We start from the raw sequence: 17,029 nt of genomic DNA, 5'->3' as shown, positions 1-17,029 counted from the left end.
TCAGGCCATCTGTTTACTAGTGGGCAGAAAAGCTCACTACCGGTAGGTAGTCACTGCTGAGCATGAGATACAAACCGAAAGTCAAGTCAGCCATTTTCATAACCTCTGCAAAGCAAACTGGCCTGGGAAACCACTGGCTTAACCACCACAAAGAAACCTCACCCGAGCTTCATGTGACCGACACAACGGGACCCCAGGGAACAGTAGTATTCCAAAAGGTTCTATTTGGGTTTATTTCAACTTTTTCAATGCCATGAGATAAATCATTCACTTAGAAAGCTCTTTTGTTCTTTTCTACTTTTCTAAACAGAAAAGGAAAATAACCATGAATTTAGAGCCATCTATAATATACCTGAAAACTAGCTGCCCTTTATTATTTAAATGAAAAAAATTTTAGATAAGTAACATATTTTTGTTGCAAAAGGTTTACAGTGAAAAATAAATCTCCCTCCTATACCTCCTATGCCTCTTTCTCCCAGTACCCCATCTCCCCTCTCCAGAGACAAACATAGTTACTCATTTCCTGAATGTCTTTCTGGATATAGTCTATAATATACATAATTGTGTGTGTGTGATATATATACATGCACACATATATATGTCCTTACAATTTTTTTTTTTTTTTTTGCGGTACGCGGGCCTCTCACTGTTGTGGCCTCTCCCGTTGCGGAGCACAGGCTCCGGACGCGCAGGCTCAGTGGCCATGGCTGACGGGCCAAGCTGCTCCGTGGCATGTGGGATCTTCCCGGACCGGGGCACGAACTGGTATCCCCTGCATTGGCAGGCGGACTCTCAACCACTGCGCCACCAGGGAAGCCCTGTCCTTACAATTTTTTAATTGGCTGTATTTAAAATGAACAAAGCATATTAAAAGCTCTGAGAAGTACTGCAGTAAAGAAACCTGTTGAACTTCATCAGGGAATCCTAAATATATTTGACTCTGGGACCCCTACCTTTCTGCTTTGGTATAACTTCCGGTCTGTGGAATGTAGCCAGGACTTGCTGGTATGGCCGGATCAGGTGTTTCTGGAGGGCGTCTGTTCTGAATGATCTGTGCTTGAGCCATGCTGGTTGTTAAATATTGTAAATGTCACCCCTTTGAATATACTTTATTAAAAGACTATCTTCAAATGTTTTAGAAAATATGAAATGTGTGTGTGAGTTCTTGCAGAGGCAGAAATAATGGGTCCAGGTTACGTAAAGACTGAAGGAGGTAAGAGAAAGGCTTTATATTTAGTTGGATTTAGTTTCAGATTAGTATAGAAGGAAGTGCCAGGAAAGGGCTGGCTTCAGCTCGTGAGAGAAGATGGTCATGAGAAATTCATTAGGTAGAGGAGAAAGCCATAAGCTTTAACATTTTTGTTTTTGTTTTTAATCATGAAATATTTCAAACATCAGTGCATTTTTCATCTAGAAGTTTGATGAGTCTTTTTTTATATTTTCCATGTCTCTACTTTTGAACACCTGAAATTTAGTTATAATTGTTTTCATGTCTGGGTCTGCTAATTCTAACACCTTTGTCAGTTCTGGGTTGGTTTCAATTGGATGATGGTTTTCCCCTCATACTGGACTGCATTTTCCTGCCTATTTGTATGCCTGGTAATCTTTGATTGGATGTCAGACATTGTGAATTCTACCTTGTTGGGGGTGGATATTTTTGCATTGCTATACATATTCATGAGCTTTGTTCTAGGACACAGTTAAATTACTTGGTAGCAGTTTGATCCTTTTGGGTCTTGCTCTTAAGACTAGGTGGGACTTGAAGGGGATCCTACACAGATCTCTAGCCTTCTCTCTCTGTGCTACTCTCTGGTACTTTGTCCTGCAAACTTTAGCTTACTTGGTCTCCCCAGACACATGCCTCCATCTTCTGGACCCAGGGAGTCCTTGTGCTTCCCCTGGGCTCCCCCTGCATGCACCATGGCCTGGAGCTCACCCAAGGCCGTGTGCTGGGGTAATTGTAGGGCTCACCTTGTTTGCTTTTCACCGCTCAGGGATCATTGCCCTTCACTGCCTGACGTCTACGATCTTGAAAATGGCTGTTTCACAGATTTTGTCTTTGCACTGTTGTTGTTCTTTTAGGCATAAGGGTAAGGCTAGTCCCCCCCCCCACTTTTTTAATGTAAAGTTTACTCCCATATTTTCCTTTTTTCTTCATATGGCTTTCCTTGTTTTCTTTGCTCCTTATTTTCGTCTTGCCTGTGCATAGTTCTCTTGCTATTTTCTTTCTCGCTTATTATTTGCTTTGAGTGGGGGCAGTTATTTGCTGAAATGCAGCCCTAGAAGAGGTGAGGTTACCACGCTAGGGTCGTCCTACAGTTTCATTTCAGGCTGTTGACCTCACGTCATCCTCTCTCCAGACTGCAGCAGCCTCTGCCTGAGGCCACTTCTTCCCTTGGCTGACTCTGTCCTTCCTCTTCACCTTCCATACACTGAGGTCAGCATGACTTAGAAGTTTCTTAGGCCACAGGTGCTCTGGGTGTATCCCTGTTACCATTTCTGCTCTAATGATTATGGTTGGCAGCTGCTTCTTATTTATTCCTATTTATTTATTCCTATTCCTATTTTACTGAAGAGTTATGAAGAATAATAAATATTCAATTTTATCAAATAGTACTTTTGTGCTCTATTATGAACTATTATGTGAATAGACAGACCTTTCTAATGGATAACCATCCTTGTATTCTTAGGGCATAGCCCTATATTCAACTATATGCCAATAAATAAACACACAAAGCGGTGACAAAAAAAAAAGGAACTAAAAAAAAAAAAACCAGTATCTTGACAGTCTTCTCTTCCTTCCATTTATAAATTTTAAAGACATTTAAAATTCTGACGTATATTCAAAGCATCCTGCGCCAGCCTCGCGGGCTTCCTCCCTGCAGAGCCTGTGAGCGACAGCCCTTCCCTCACACCTGACTGGGCCTCTGGGGCAAGGAGGTGCTGCACGAAAGGAAATCTGAGGTGCAGAGAAGTTAACTGCCTGGTCCATGATCACAGAACTACTGTGTGGGTAACAGGGTCTTGGTGCTCCAGCTGGGTGTCAGACCTGAGCCTCTGAGGTGGGAGAGCTGAATTCAGGACATTGGACCACCAGAGACCTCCCGGCCCCATGTGATATCAATCGGTGAGAGCCCTCCCACAGATCTCCGTCTCAACACTAAGACCCAGCTCCACTCAACGACCAGCAAGCTCCAGTGCTGGACACCCCATACCAAACAACTAGCAAGACAGGAACACAACACCACCCATTAGCAGAGAGGCTGCCTAAAATCATAATAAGGTCACAGACACCCCAAAACACACCACCAGACACGGTCCTGCCCACCAGAAAGAAAAGATCAAGCCTCAACCATCAGAACACAGGCACCAGTCCCCTCCACCAGGAAGCCTACACAAGCCACTGAACCAACCTTACCCATCGGGGGCAGACACCAAAAACAGCAGGAGCTACAAACCTGCAGCCTGTGAAAAGGAGACCCCAACCACAGTAAGTTAAGCAAAATGAGAAGACAGAGAAATACACAGCAGATGAAGGAGCAAGGTAAAAACCCAACAGACCAAACAAATGAAGAGGAAATAGGCAGTCTACCTGAAAAAGAATTCACAGTAATGATAGTAAAGATGATCCAAAATCTTGGAAATAGAATGGAGAAAATACAAGAAACGTTTAACAAGGACCTAGAAGAACTAAAGAACAAACAAACAATGATGAGCAACACAATAAATGAAATTAAAAGTTCTCTAGAAGGAATCAATAGCAGAATAACTGAGGTAGAAGAACGGATAAGTGATCCGCAAGACAGAATGGTGGAAATCACTGCCATGGAACAGAATAAAGAAAAAAGAATGAAAAGAATTGAGTACAGTCTCAGAGACCTCTGGGACAATATTAAACGCACCAACATTCGAATTATAGGGATCCCAGAAGAAGAAGAGAAAAAGAAAGGGACTGAGAAAATATTTGAAGAGATTATCATTGAAAACTTCCCTAATATGGGAAAGGAAATAGTCAATCAAGTCCAGGAAGCTCAGAGAGTCCCATACAGGATAAATGCAAGGAGAAACATGCCAAGACACATATTAATCAAACTATCAAAAATTAAATACAAAGAAAAAATATTAAAAGCAGCAAGGGAAAAGCAACAAATAACATATAAGGGAATCCCCATAAGGTTAACAGCTGATCTTTCAGCAGAAACTCTGCAAGCCAGAAGGGAGTGGCAGGACATACTTAAAGTGATGAAAGAGAAAAACCTACAACCAAGATTACTCTACCCAGCGAGGATCTCATTCAGATTCGATGGAGAAATTAAAACCTTTACAGACAAGCAAAAGCTAAGAGAATTCAGCACCACCAAACCAGCTTCACAACAAATGCTAAAGGAACTTCTCTAGGTAGGAAAGAAAAAAGAAGGAAAAGACCTACAATAACAAATCCAAAACAATGAAGAAAATGGTAACAGGAACATACATATCGATAATTACCTTAAATGTAAATGGATTAAATGCTCCAACCAAAAGACATAGACTGGTTGAATGGATACAAAAAAAGACCTGTACATATGCTGTCTATAAGAGACCCACTTCAGACCTAGGGACACATACAGACTGAAAGTGAGGGGATGGAAATGGATATTCCATGCAAATGAAAATCAAAAGAAAGCTGGAGTAGCAATTCTCATGTCAGACAAAATAGACTTTGAAATAAGACAAAGAACGACACTACATAATGATCAAGGCATCAATCCAAGAGGAAGATATAACAATTGTAAATATTTATGCATCCAACATAGGAGCACCTCAATACATAAGGCAAGTGTTAACAGCCATAAAAGGGAAATAGACAGTAACACAATAATAGTAGGAGACTTTAACAACCCACTTTCACTAATGGACAAATCAAACAAAATGAAAATAAATAAATACAAGCTTTAAATGACACATTAAACAAGATGGACTTAATTGATATTTATAGGACATTCCATCCGAAAACAACAGAATACACTTTCTTCTCAAGTGCTCATAGAACATTCTCCAGGATAGATCATATCTTGGGTCACAAATCAAGCCCTTGTAAATTTAAGAAAATTGAAATCATATCAAGTATCTTTTCCGACCACAACACTATAAGACTAGATATCAGTTACAGGAAAAAAACTGTAAAAAATACAAACACATGCAGGCTAAACAATACACTACTAAATAACCAAGAGATCACTGAAGAAATCAAAAAATACCTAGAAACAAATTACAATGAAAACACGATGACCCAAAACCTATGGGATGCAGCAAAAGCAGTTCTAAGAGGGAAGTTTATAGCAATACAATCCTACCTCAAGAAACAAGAAACATCTCAAATAAACAACCTAACCTTACACCTAAAGCAATTAGAGAAAGAAGAACAAAAAAACGGGTTAAGTTAGCAGAAGGAAAGAAATCATAAAGACCAGATTAGAAATAATTGAAAAAGAAATGCAGGAAACAATAGCAAAGATCAATAAAACTAAAAGCTGCTGCTTTGAGAAGATAAAAAAATTGATGAGCCATTAGCCAGACTCATCAATTAAAAAAGGGGGAAGACTCAAATCAATAGAATTAGAAATGAAAAAGGAGAAGTAACAATTGACACTGCAGAAATACAAAGGATCATGAGAGGTTACTACAAGCAACTATATGCCAATAAAATGGACAATGGAAGAAATGGACCAATTCTTAGAAAAGCACAACCTTCTGAGACTGAACCAGGAAGAAATAGAAAATATAAACAGACCAATCACAAGCACTGAAATTAAGACTATGATTACAAATCTTCCAACAAACAAAGCCCAGGACCAGATGGCTTCACAGGCGAATTCTACCAAACATTTAGAGAAGAGCTAACACCTATCCTTGTCAAACTCTTCCAAAATATAGCAGAGGGAGGAACACTCCCAAACTCATTCTACGAGGCCACCATCACCCTGATACCAAAACCAAAGATGCCACAAAAAAAGAAAACTACAGGCCAATATCATTGATGAACACAGATGCAAAAATCCTCAGCAAAATACTAGCAAACAGAATCCAACAGCACATTAAAAGGATCATACACCATGATCAACTGGGGTTTATCCCAGGAATGCAAGGATTCTTCAATATATGCAAATCAATCAGTATGATAAACCAAATTAACAAACTGAAGGATAAAAAGCATATGATGATCTCAATAGATGCAGAAAAAGCTTTTGATAAAATTCAGCACCCACTTATGATAAAAACTCTCCATAAAGTAGGCATAGAGGGAAGTTGTCTCAACATAATAAAGGCCATATATGAAACACCCACAGCCAACATTGTTCTCAATGGTGAAAACCTGAAACCATTTCAACTAAAATCAGGAACAAGACAAGGTTGCCCACTCTCACGACTATTATTCAACATAGTTTTGGAAGTTTTAGCCACAGCAATCAGAGAAGAAAAAGAAATAAAAGGAATCCAAATGGGAAAAGAAGTAAAACTGTCACTGTTTGCAGATGACATGATACTATACATAGAGAATCCTAAAGATGCTAACAGAAAACTACTAGAGCTCATCAATGAATTTGGTAAAGTAGCAGGAGACAAAATTAATGTATGGAAATCTCTTGCATTCCTACACATTAATGATGAAGAATCTGAAAGAGAAATTAAGGAAACACTCCCATTTACCATTGCAACAAAAATAATAAAATACCTAGGAATAAACCTACCTAAGGAGACAAAAGACCTGTATGCAGAAAACTTTAAGACACTGATGAAAGAAATTAAAGATGATACAAACAAATGGAGAGATATACCATGTCCTTGGATTGGAAGAATCAACATTGTGAAAATGACTATACTACCTAAAGCAATCTACAGATTCAGTGCAATCCCTATCAAACTACCAATGGCATTTTTCACAGAACTAGAAGAAAAAATTTCACAATTTGTATAGAAACACAAAAGACCCCAAATAGCCAAAGTAATCTTTAGAAAGAAAAACGGAGCTGGAAGAATCAGGCTCCCTGACTTCAGAACAGGATAGAAGATAAACCCATGCATGTATGGTCACCTTATCTTTGATAAAGGAGGGAAGAAAATACAATGGAGAAAAGACAGCCTCTTCAATAAGTGGTGCTGGAAAAACTGGACAGCTACATGTAAAAGAATGAAATTAGAACACTCCCTAACACCATACACAAGAACAAACTCAAAATGGATTAAAGACATAAATGTAAGGCCAGACACTATAAAACTCTTAGAGGAAAACACAGGCAGAACACTCTATGACATAAATCACAGCAAGATCCTTTTTGACCCACCTCCTAGAGAAAGGGTAATAAAAACAAAAATAAACAAATGGGACCTAATGAAACTTAAAAGTTTTTGCACAGCAAAGGAAACCATAAACAAGATGAAATGACAACCCTCAGAATGGGAGAAAATATTTGGAAATGAAGCAACTGACAAAGGATGAATCTCCAAAATATACAAGCAGCTCATGCAGCTCAGTATCAAAAAAACCCAAACAACCCAATCCAAAAATGGGCAGAAGACCTAAACAGACATTTCTCCAAAGAAGATATACAGATTGCCAACAAATACATGAAAGGATGCTCAGCATCACTAATCATTAGAGAAATGCAAATCAAAACTACAATGAGGTATCACCTCACACTGGTCAGAATGGCCATCATCAAAAAGTCTACGAACAGTAAATGCTGGAGAGGGTGTGGAGGAAAGGGAACCCTCTTGCAGTGTTCGTGGGAATGTAAATTGATACAGCCACTATGGACAACAGTATGGAGGTTCCTTAAAAAACTAAAAAGAGAACTACCATACGACCCAGCAATCCCACTACTGGGCATAGACCCTGAGAAAACCGTAATTCAAAAAGAGTCATGTACCACAATGTTCATTGCAGCACTATTTATAATAGCCAGGACATGGAAGCAACCTAAGTGTCCATCGACAGATGAATGGATAAAGATGTGGCATATATGTATAATGGAATATTACTCAGCCATAAAAAGAAACGAAATTGAGTTATTTGTAGTGAGGTGGATGGACCTAGATTCTGTCATACAGAGTGAAGTAAGTCAGAAAGAGAAAAACAAATACCATATGCTAACACATATATATATATATATGGAACCAAAAAAAAAAGTTTCTGAAGAACCTAGGGGCAGGACAGGAACAAAGACGCAGACGTAGGGAATGGACTTGAGGACACGGGGAGGGGGAAGGGTAAGCTGGGACAAAGTGAGAGAGTGGCATGGACATATATACACTACCAAATGTAAAACAGATAGGTAGTGGGAAGCAGCTGCATAGCACAGGGAGATCAGCTTGGTCCTTTGTCACTACCTAGAGAGGTGGGATAGGGAGGGTGGGAGGGAGATGCAAGAGGGAGGGGATATGGGGATATATGTATGCATATAGCTGATTCATTCTGTGATGCAGCAGAAAGTAACACACCACTGTAAAGCAATTATATTCCAATAAAGATATTAAAAAAATTCTTACATATATTCGAGATAGAAATGTATCTCAGAACACATGCTAGGAAAAGAAAGCAGTTGATGGATTCTAGAACCAGATTCACATATTTCCACCACTTGTGGAGGCATTTAACAGTGGTTAGAATTTGAGAAACAAGGACTCAGATTGAGAAAAAATATTTCAGTTTCCCAGGCAAAAACTATTTACTACTACAGGCATCCAACTGAAAGGTAAAGATTAAAATCCCTTTGATTATCCATACTTTGCTGTAACTACATATTAGGAGGAAAATAGGCCTGTTTATTTGAGTTATAGACTTTATTGTAGACATGACTTCTCCATGTCTTTCCCTTCCATTCTAAACTCTTCAGTATTTCTCTTACTTTATAATTATTTGGCAGATGGAAGGGAATTTTTCAAAGACCTATATGTTTACTATTATCTTTTGGTAATTCCTTAGTTGTATCTTATTTTTTCCCATCAGATGACCATGAAACATTATTTTATTATAGCATTTAAAAACATTTAATTATATAAGATATTTAAAGATCTGTTTTGATCTAGGATACAAGGTTTAAGAACATATAATAAATGGCCTGTGCAGCTCACTTTTAAAATTATACACCATACATTTATCAGTAAAAAGCAACACAGCAGAATTAGACGTGTGGACATCAGATTCTAAATATGCCTTTGTTTAGCGAAAAGCCATGTCTAAACTTAAAGGAAAAGAAATACTCATGAGGAACTAGATTACTGTTGGCAACTTAGTAAATGTCTTTTAGGAAGAAAAGGAACTGGACACTGGGCTCATTTCTCAGTCCCTGAGTTTGGAGGAGTGGTCTCCTTCTGGCATCCGGGTGGTGGGGTGGCAGAGACAGTGTGCCACAATGGGAAGAACATCTGAGTTTGGAGTCAGAGAAACACCCAACTCCAAATACTCCATGACCTCCTTTGGGAAGAGAAACCCCATCTCTAAAACAACTCTAATAAATAACCAGACAAGTCACTTCTCTGCTTAAAATTATCCATTCACTGGTCCCCATCACCATCAGGGTCTGCTCCCCGTTTATATCTCTCACATCACTGTTCACTACACAGACATAAACAACCACCCCAGGTATCGCCTAGGGCTACTATGAAGTTCTCAGACAATGCCACATTCCCTCATGACTCCATGTTTTTGCAGAGGTAACTGCCTCTTCAGAATCCCTTTAGTCAAAATAAGGTCATTAAGGTGAGTCTTAATCCGACATGACTGATATCCTTAAAGGAAGAAGAAATTTGGACATAGTCATGTACAGAAGGAAGACCATGTGAAGACACAGAGAGAAGATGGCCATCTACAAGCCAAGAAGAGTGGCCTCAGAAGAAACAAACCCTGCATACACCTTGATCTCAAAATCTAGCCTGCAGAATTGTGAGAAAATAAATCACTTTATTAAAAAACAAAAAAAAGAATCCCTTTAGTCTTTGTGGACCTACATGTCATCCTAAACCTGCCTTCTAATTTGTTTATATTCATAGTAGCTGCTCTAACTGATTATATGTGGGGTAAATGAGAAGCTGTGACAATAAGAAGATAAAGTAAGTTTTCAGTCTTTTGGATTTAATTACATTTGGATTGGCAGTGAAGAAATCACCATTGGGGGAATCTCTCATTGTTGGTTCAGCTGGAGGCTGGAAAAGTAGACGATCATCCCTAATCTTGAAACTAAGGCTGGATGCTAATTGTGCCTTCTGGGAAACAGATGATTTAAGTTTTCCTTAAGAAGGAAAATAATTCAGTACACTAAAATTGGCACAAAACAAGTTCAGTGAGAATTATGATGAAAGATTTCATATATATTCAACTTAGTTAAACAAAAATCAAACTTTACCTCTTGAAATGATTCACCAGGACTCCAACCAGCTCTCCAATTCGACTCTCGTGGGTTGGCTGTTTGCTGAAGAGACAGACGATGAGGTCTTTGTTGTCTTTTGTATGGAACACTACCAGTTGGTCCTTCCCATTGGAGACGCTCAGACCAGTCAACTGCAAAGAGACAAGGCATGGAAGCTGTAAGGGTGGTTCTCAAAAGAATGAATTTAAAAATAGTTTGTAATGGTTCTACTCAGTAACTCTGATGACATTAATCCTTATCGAGCTTCATGAAACAAGCAGATGAAAGGAAATAATAAAGATAAGAACAAAAATTAACAAAATTAAAAGCAGAAAAACAGTAGAGTAAAATCAATGAAACAAAAAGCTGGTTCTGTCAAAAGATAAATACAACTGCTGAATCTCTAGTCTGAAGAATAAAAGAGAGAAGACCTAATTAACCATATCAGAAATGGAAGAGGGGCTATTGCTACAGACCACATAGACATTAAAAGGATAATAAAGGAATATTTACAACAACTTTATGCACATAAGTTCAACAACTTAGACAAAACCAAACAATTCCTTGAAAGCCATAAACTACCAAAATTCACCCAAGAAGAAATAGATAACCTGAATACTGCTATATCTATTAAAGAAATTAAATTTGTAGTTAAGAACCTTTCAAAAAAGAAAACTCCAGAAGGCTCAGATGATTGCCTTGGTAAATTCTACGAAATATTTAAAGAAGAAATAACACCAATTCTCCACATCTCTTCTAGAAAATGGAAGAGAAGGGAACACTTCACAACTCATTATATGAGCACTGTCCTGATGCCAAAAACAAACAAAGGCAGTACAAGAAAACTACAAACCAATATCCAATATCCTTCATGAACATGGATGTAATTAGAATGGCCAAAATATCAGCAAATCAAATCCAAAAATACATAAAAACAAAAACGCATCATGACCAAGTGGAGATAATCTAAGAAATACATAGCTAGTTTTGTATTAAAAATATCAATCAATGTAATCCATCATAGCAACAGAAAAAAAAAACAAAGCTACACTATTTACAACTGTCAGGACATGGAAGCAACCTGATGTCCACTGACAGATGAATGCATAAAGAAGATGTGGCATATATATACACAATGGAATATTACGCAGCCATAAAAAGAAACAAAATTGACTTATTTGTAGTGAGGTGGGTGGACCTAGAGTCTGTCAGAGTGAAGTAAGTTAGAATGAGAAAAACAAATACTGTGTGCTAACACACATATATGGAATCTAAAAAAAAACGGTACTGATGAACCTAGTGGCAGGGCAGGAATAAAGACGCAGACGTAGAGAATGGACTTGAGGACACGGGAAAGGGGAAGCTGGGACAAAGTGAGAGAGTAGCAATGACATATGCACTACCACATGTAAAATGGATGGCTAGTGGGAAGCTGCTCCATAGCACAGGGAGATCAGCTTGATGCTTTGTGACCACCTAGAGGGGTGGGATAGGGAGGGTGGGAGGGAGACGCAAGAGGGAGGAGATATGGGGATATATGTATACGTATAGCTGATTCACTTTGTTATACAGCAGCAACTAACACACTATTGTAAAGTCATTAGACTCCAAGAAAGATGTTAAAAAAAGAAAGCTATCGTATCCACTGACGCAGAAAAAGCATTTGACAAAATTCAACATCCACTCATGCTATAAATCTCTCAGCAAACAGGATTAGAAGAGAATTCAACCTATGAATGACATCTACAAAAACGCCACAGCTAACATCTTACTAAGTGGTGAAAGACTGAATGTTTTCCCCAAAGATCAGGAGCAATGTAAGGGTTTCTACTGTTGCTGCTGCTGGGCAACTTCGTACTGGAAGCCCTAGCCAGTGCCTTAAGGCAGGTTTAAATAAATTAAAAGGCAGACGGTTTAAAAGGGAAGAAACAAATGACTTTACTTTCAGATTACATGATCATCTATGTAGAAAATCCCAAGGAATTTACAAAATAGCTCTCAGAACTAATTAGTGGGTTTGGCAAGGTCACAAAACACAAGGTCAACAGACAAAAATATTTCTGTATACCAGCAATGAAAAACTGGAAACAGAAATTTATTATTTTTTATTTTTTATTTTATTTATTATTATTATTATTATTTTTTTTTTGCGGTACGCGGGTCCCTCATCGCTGCGGAGCACAGGCTCTGCGGCCATGGCTCACGGGCCCAGCCGCCCCGCGGCACGTGGGATCTTCCCAGACCGGGGCACGAACCCGTGTCCCCTGCATCGGCAAGCGGACTCCCAACCACTGCGCCACCAGGGAAGCCCCATGGAAACAGAAATTTAAAACCAAAACCATCCACAACTTCAAAACCAAAAATACTTAGATATAAATATAACAAAATATGTGTAAGACCTGTAAGCTGAAAACTACGAGATGTTGATGAAAGAAATTAAATGAACATGCTGATGACAGGAATAAAAGAAAATCTAAATACACAGAGAGGAATAATGTGTTCATGGTTTGGAAAACTCAATATTGTTGAATACTGCCAATTTCCCCCAAATCGATCTATAGATTTAATGCAATCCCAACCAAAATCCCAGCAGAATTTTTGGCAGATATCAACGAGCTGATTCTAAAATGTATATGGAAAGGCAAAGGAACCAGAGTAGCCAAAACAATTTGAAAAAGAACAAAGCTGGAGGACTCACAGTAGCTGATTTTCTTACTATAAAGCTACAGTAATCAAGACAATGTAATTGTCAAAAGGATTGTCAAAGGGATAAAAACATAGATCAGTGGGAACAGAATGGAGAGTCAGATATAGTCTCACACAAATATGACCGATTGATTTTTCACAAAGATGCAAAGGCAGTTCAACGAAGAAAGGATACTTTGGACATCTGGATAACTCAGAACATTTGGACATCCACATGCCAAACGAAATAAACATTGACCTAAATCTCACACCTCATGAAAAATTAATTCAAAATGGGTCATAGATCTAAATGTAAAATGTAAAACCATAAAACTTTTAGAAGAAAACACAGGAGAAAATCTCTGTGACCTTGGATTGGGCAAAGATTTCTTAGAAATGACACCAAAAGCACAACCCATAAAAGAAAAAAAACTGTTAAACTAAACTTCATAAAATTTAGAACTTTTCTCTAAGAAAGACATTGGTAGGAGAACGGAAAGACTGCCCACAGACTGGGAGAAAATATTTGCAGAGATATATCTGATAAAGGACCTGTGTCCAGAATATATAAAGAACTCTTAAAACTCAACAACAAGAGAGCAAACAAGTCAACTTAAAATGGGCAAAAGATTTGAAGTCACTTCACCAAAGACCTATGGGTGGCAAATAGGTGCTCAACATCACTAGGCACTACAGAAATGCAAATTAAGACTCTAACAAGATATCACCACAAGCCTATCAGAATGGCCAAAATAAAAACAAAACAAAGAAGAAAAACAACAGAAGTGACAATACCAAAGAGGATGTAGAACAATCAACTCTCATACATTGTTGGTGGGAATGTAAAATGGTACGATCACTGGGAAAACAGTTGGGCAGCTACTCAAAAAGTTAAACATAGAATTACCACATGAACCAGAAATCTCGGTCCTAGGCATTTATCCCAGAGAAATAAAAATTTATGTTCACACAAAAACTTACACATGAATGTTTACAGCAGCTCTATTCATAACTGCCCCAAAACCACCAGAATATCCATCAATAGGTGAATAAGCAAACTGTGATACATCTATACAATGGAATGCTATTCAGCAATAAAAAGGAATGAACTAATAATACAAATTATTGATATACATCACCATGGTTTATTTTCAAAGGCATCATGCTGAGTGAGAGCAGCCAGTCTCAAAAGGTTACATACTCCACGACTCCATTTATGTGATATTCTAGAATACAGTTGTCAGGGATTGGGGTCAGGGGGAGTCTGATACAAAGGAGTTTTTTGGGGGTAACGGAATGACTCTGTATCCTCATTGTGGTGGTGGTTACAGAAATCTATGCATGTATTAAGACCCACAGACCTGTATACAATCACCACTACCAAAAGCCAATTTTATTTATTATACGCAAATTTAAAAAATATAGCTCCTTGGTTATTTTGATCCCTAGATCTACCTTGGTCAATAAAGCAGAAACCCGAGTGATTTCTTGTTCTGTGGTTTGTTCTTCTATTGCAGAAAATACCAAAGTGCCACCTCCTGGCTGCCACAGGTGCTGTCAGTCTGGCAATCAGCATTGACAGGAGACCCACTGGGGGCAATGCAGAGTGCCAGGCAGCCTGGGGGTGGGGATGGAAGTACCAAAGATGCAGAAGGTATAATCTCTGTTCTAGGGGGATTCATGATCCAGCTGGATGAGTGGAAGAGACAAATACCCAACAACTGAGGAACACTTTAACAGTTCATACGTTTGGAAGATCATTTAGTCTCATGCCCGTATTTTACAGATAAGAAAACTGAGGCTCAAAGAAGTTAGCTGATTTGCAGACCCTGAAACTGGCTGCAGACTGACCCAGACCCATGTTCTTTCTATCACAGTAGGCTTTTCCAAATATCATGTACAAATGAACATAAGCTGTAAAAATAAGTATCCCTAAATGTCACATAAATAAATTTTCATAGGAGGTGAGTTCTTAGGTTGATTTTAAAGAATACCAGGGTCATCGCTCAATGGAGAGAAGGGAAAATATTCAAGGAGGTGGAAATCATTTCACAAACCTACGTTAGATCATGGGTTTTCTGAGGCCATGGATAAGAGAATGTATCCATCTTTCTGACACTTAGATGATTTTTTTTTTTGGTTTGGTTTGGTGTACACTGGCTTTTTGTAAAGTTCCTTTAAAAAATATTTTATTGAAGTATAGTTGATTTACAGTGTTGTGTCAATTTCTGCTGTACAGCAAAGTGAGTCAGTTATACATATATATACTCTTTTTCATTTCTTCTCCATTATGGTTTATCACAGGATATTGAATATAGTTCCCTGTGCTATACAGTAGGAACTTGTTGTTTATCCATCCTATATATACTAGTTTGCATCTGCTAACCCCAAACTCCCAATCCTTCCCTCCCCCACCCCCAGATGATTTTTATATGAGTAAATTAAAAATATCATTTTCGTTTAAAAAAACATGTTATGTCTATGATCCTTCTCTCTCATTTATTTTATACACAAAATTCAAAATGAAATTTATGTAGCACTTCACAGGAGAGCTTGATTAAAGCCTAATAAAATGAGAATTCTAACAGCACTAACTCTGCCTGCATATCCCAGGAACATTAGCTGCAGGGGTCCGGGGAAAGGGACCGATTCAGCAGTGAATGCTGAAACCATCCAGATAGAAGGTCCCTTCCTGGATGCTGTCGGGCTAGAGCAGAGGCACCTATGACTGTTTTCTCAGCCACCTTCCCACCTCGGGGTGTGGAATTCCCTTCCTGCCCTTCCCTGTTCCGCCCTACCTGAGTGGCTTCACCTGGATGGGCATAGGAATTCTTCATCTGTGTTCTCAGGCCTATGCGCATGCCAGAGTCCCAGCAGAAAAGAGGGAAAACAGCACCTACTTTCCTCTGCTGCACAGATAATGAAAGATTAAGATCCTGTTGTCACCAAGGCAGGACAAACAGCACCCAGGATGTCTCTTTTGTTCTGGGAGACAGGGTGCTAGATGGGAAAAAGCAGTGGAGTAAGGGATGACCTGGGTGTTCATCTCAATTCAGCCGTGTGAGCCTGAGCGAACCATTTAATTTTGGGGGAAGCCATCTGTCTCCTTTTCTGCAAAATAAGGATCCTACTAGGTGCCTCATCTACCTCATAAGATTGTGGCAAGGATCAAATAGGAGCAACTCAGAGGTATAAAAAGATAAATAAGCAAAACCCCCTGCCTTCAAAGGTCTTTACACTCTAAGAGAAGATATGCCAGCAAAATCTGAAAAGCTTTACACAAGTGTCATGCCAAGGGAGGTATTGTATGCAAATACATTAGTTAGGGAAGGGATCCTACCTCAGTTATCTTCGGGCAGCCAGAACACACAAGTAAGTTCTCTGAACAAAAGTGAAACTCCTTATCAGGGCTTCCCCCTACTAGTTGCCTTCTTATTTTTCATAATCTGTGAGATCTCTACGCTATGATAAATCTAAACATTCCTCTTCTTTGGTTTTGAAGGTTTGAGCAGGGCAGATACAATCTCTGATGCTAATCTAACTCAATTCTCCTAGACCCTCCTCCTATGGAGGATCAAACAGTGAACATAACCAGACAAGTAAAAAGAATGTTATAACTTTCTAATCGTTAGTAAAAAGAGAATAAATAAAACTTGAACAACATAGCAACTAGAAAAAAAAGAAGGAAATAGCACAGAAGTATTAAAAATGGAAAGCGTTTAAATAACACAATCAAATTTAAGAAAACAAAATTTGTCAGTTTCTATAAGAAATGTGAATGGGATACAACTCTTTTATTGGATGAAAACAGGTCACAGATTAGTTCAAAAAAGAAATTTAACTATACTCTATTATAATTATAACAGATGTTATAACAGATGCATCTAAAACAAAAAGACATAGAAAAAAAATGAAAGGATGGCCAAAGACGTACCAGAAAGAAACTAGGGATGGGA

General features: G+C 38.5%; 1 protein-coding gene across 4 annotated transcripts in view; it reads right to left on the bottom strand.

Moving 5' to 3' along the window:
* Positions 1–17,029, bottom strand: part of MYO1D (myosin ID) — a 347,920-nt gene that overhangs the window by 96,935 nt on the left and 233,956 nt on the right. For 2 of the 4 annotated variants that reach the window (XM_081218208.1, XM_081218209.1), the window contains exon 21: positions 10,386–10,540. In XM_081218208.1, the coding sequence (XP_081074334.1) occupies positions 10,386–10,540 (155 nt within the window). Of the gene's footprint in view, positions 1–9,734; positions 9,772–10,246; positions 10,272–10,385; positions 10,541–17,029 lie in introns of those variants that run through there. The other 2 variants (XM_081218210.1, XM_081218211.1) reach the window with 2 other exon arrangements.

This window comes from Mesoplodon bidens (assembly GCF_964165515.1).
Source record: "Mesoplodon bidens genome assembly, chromosome: 19".
NCBI lineage: Eukaryota > Metazoa > Chordata > Mammalia > Artiodactyla > Ziphiidae > Mesoplodon > Mesoplodon bidens.
The sequence above is the reverse complement of the archived record's forward strand: the minus strand, read 5'-3'. Positions and strand labels throughout refer to the sequence as shown.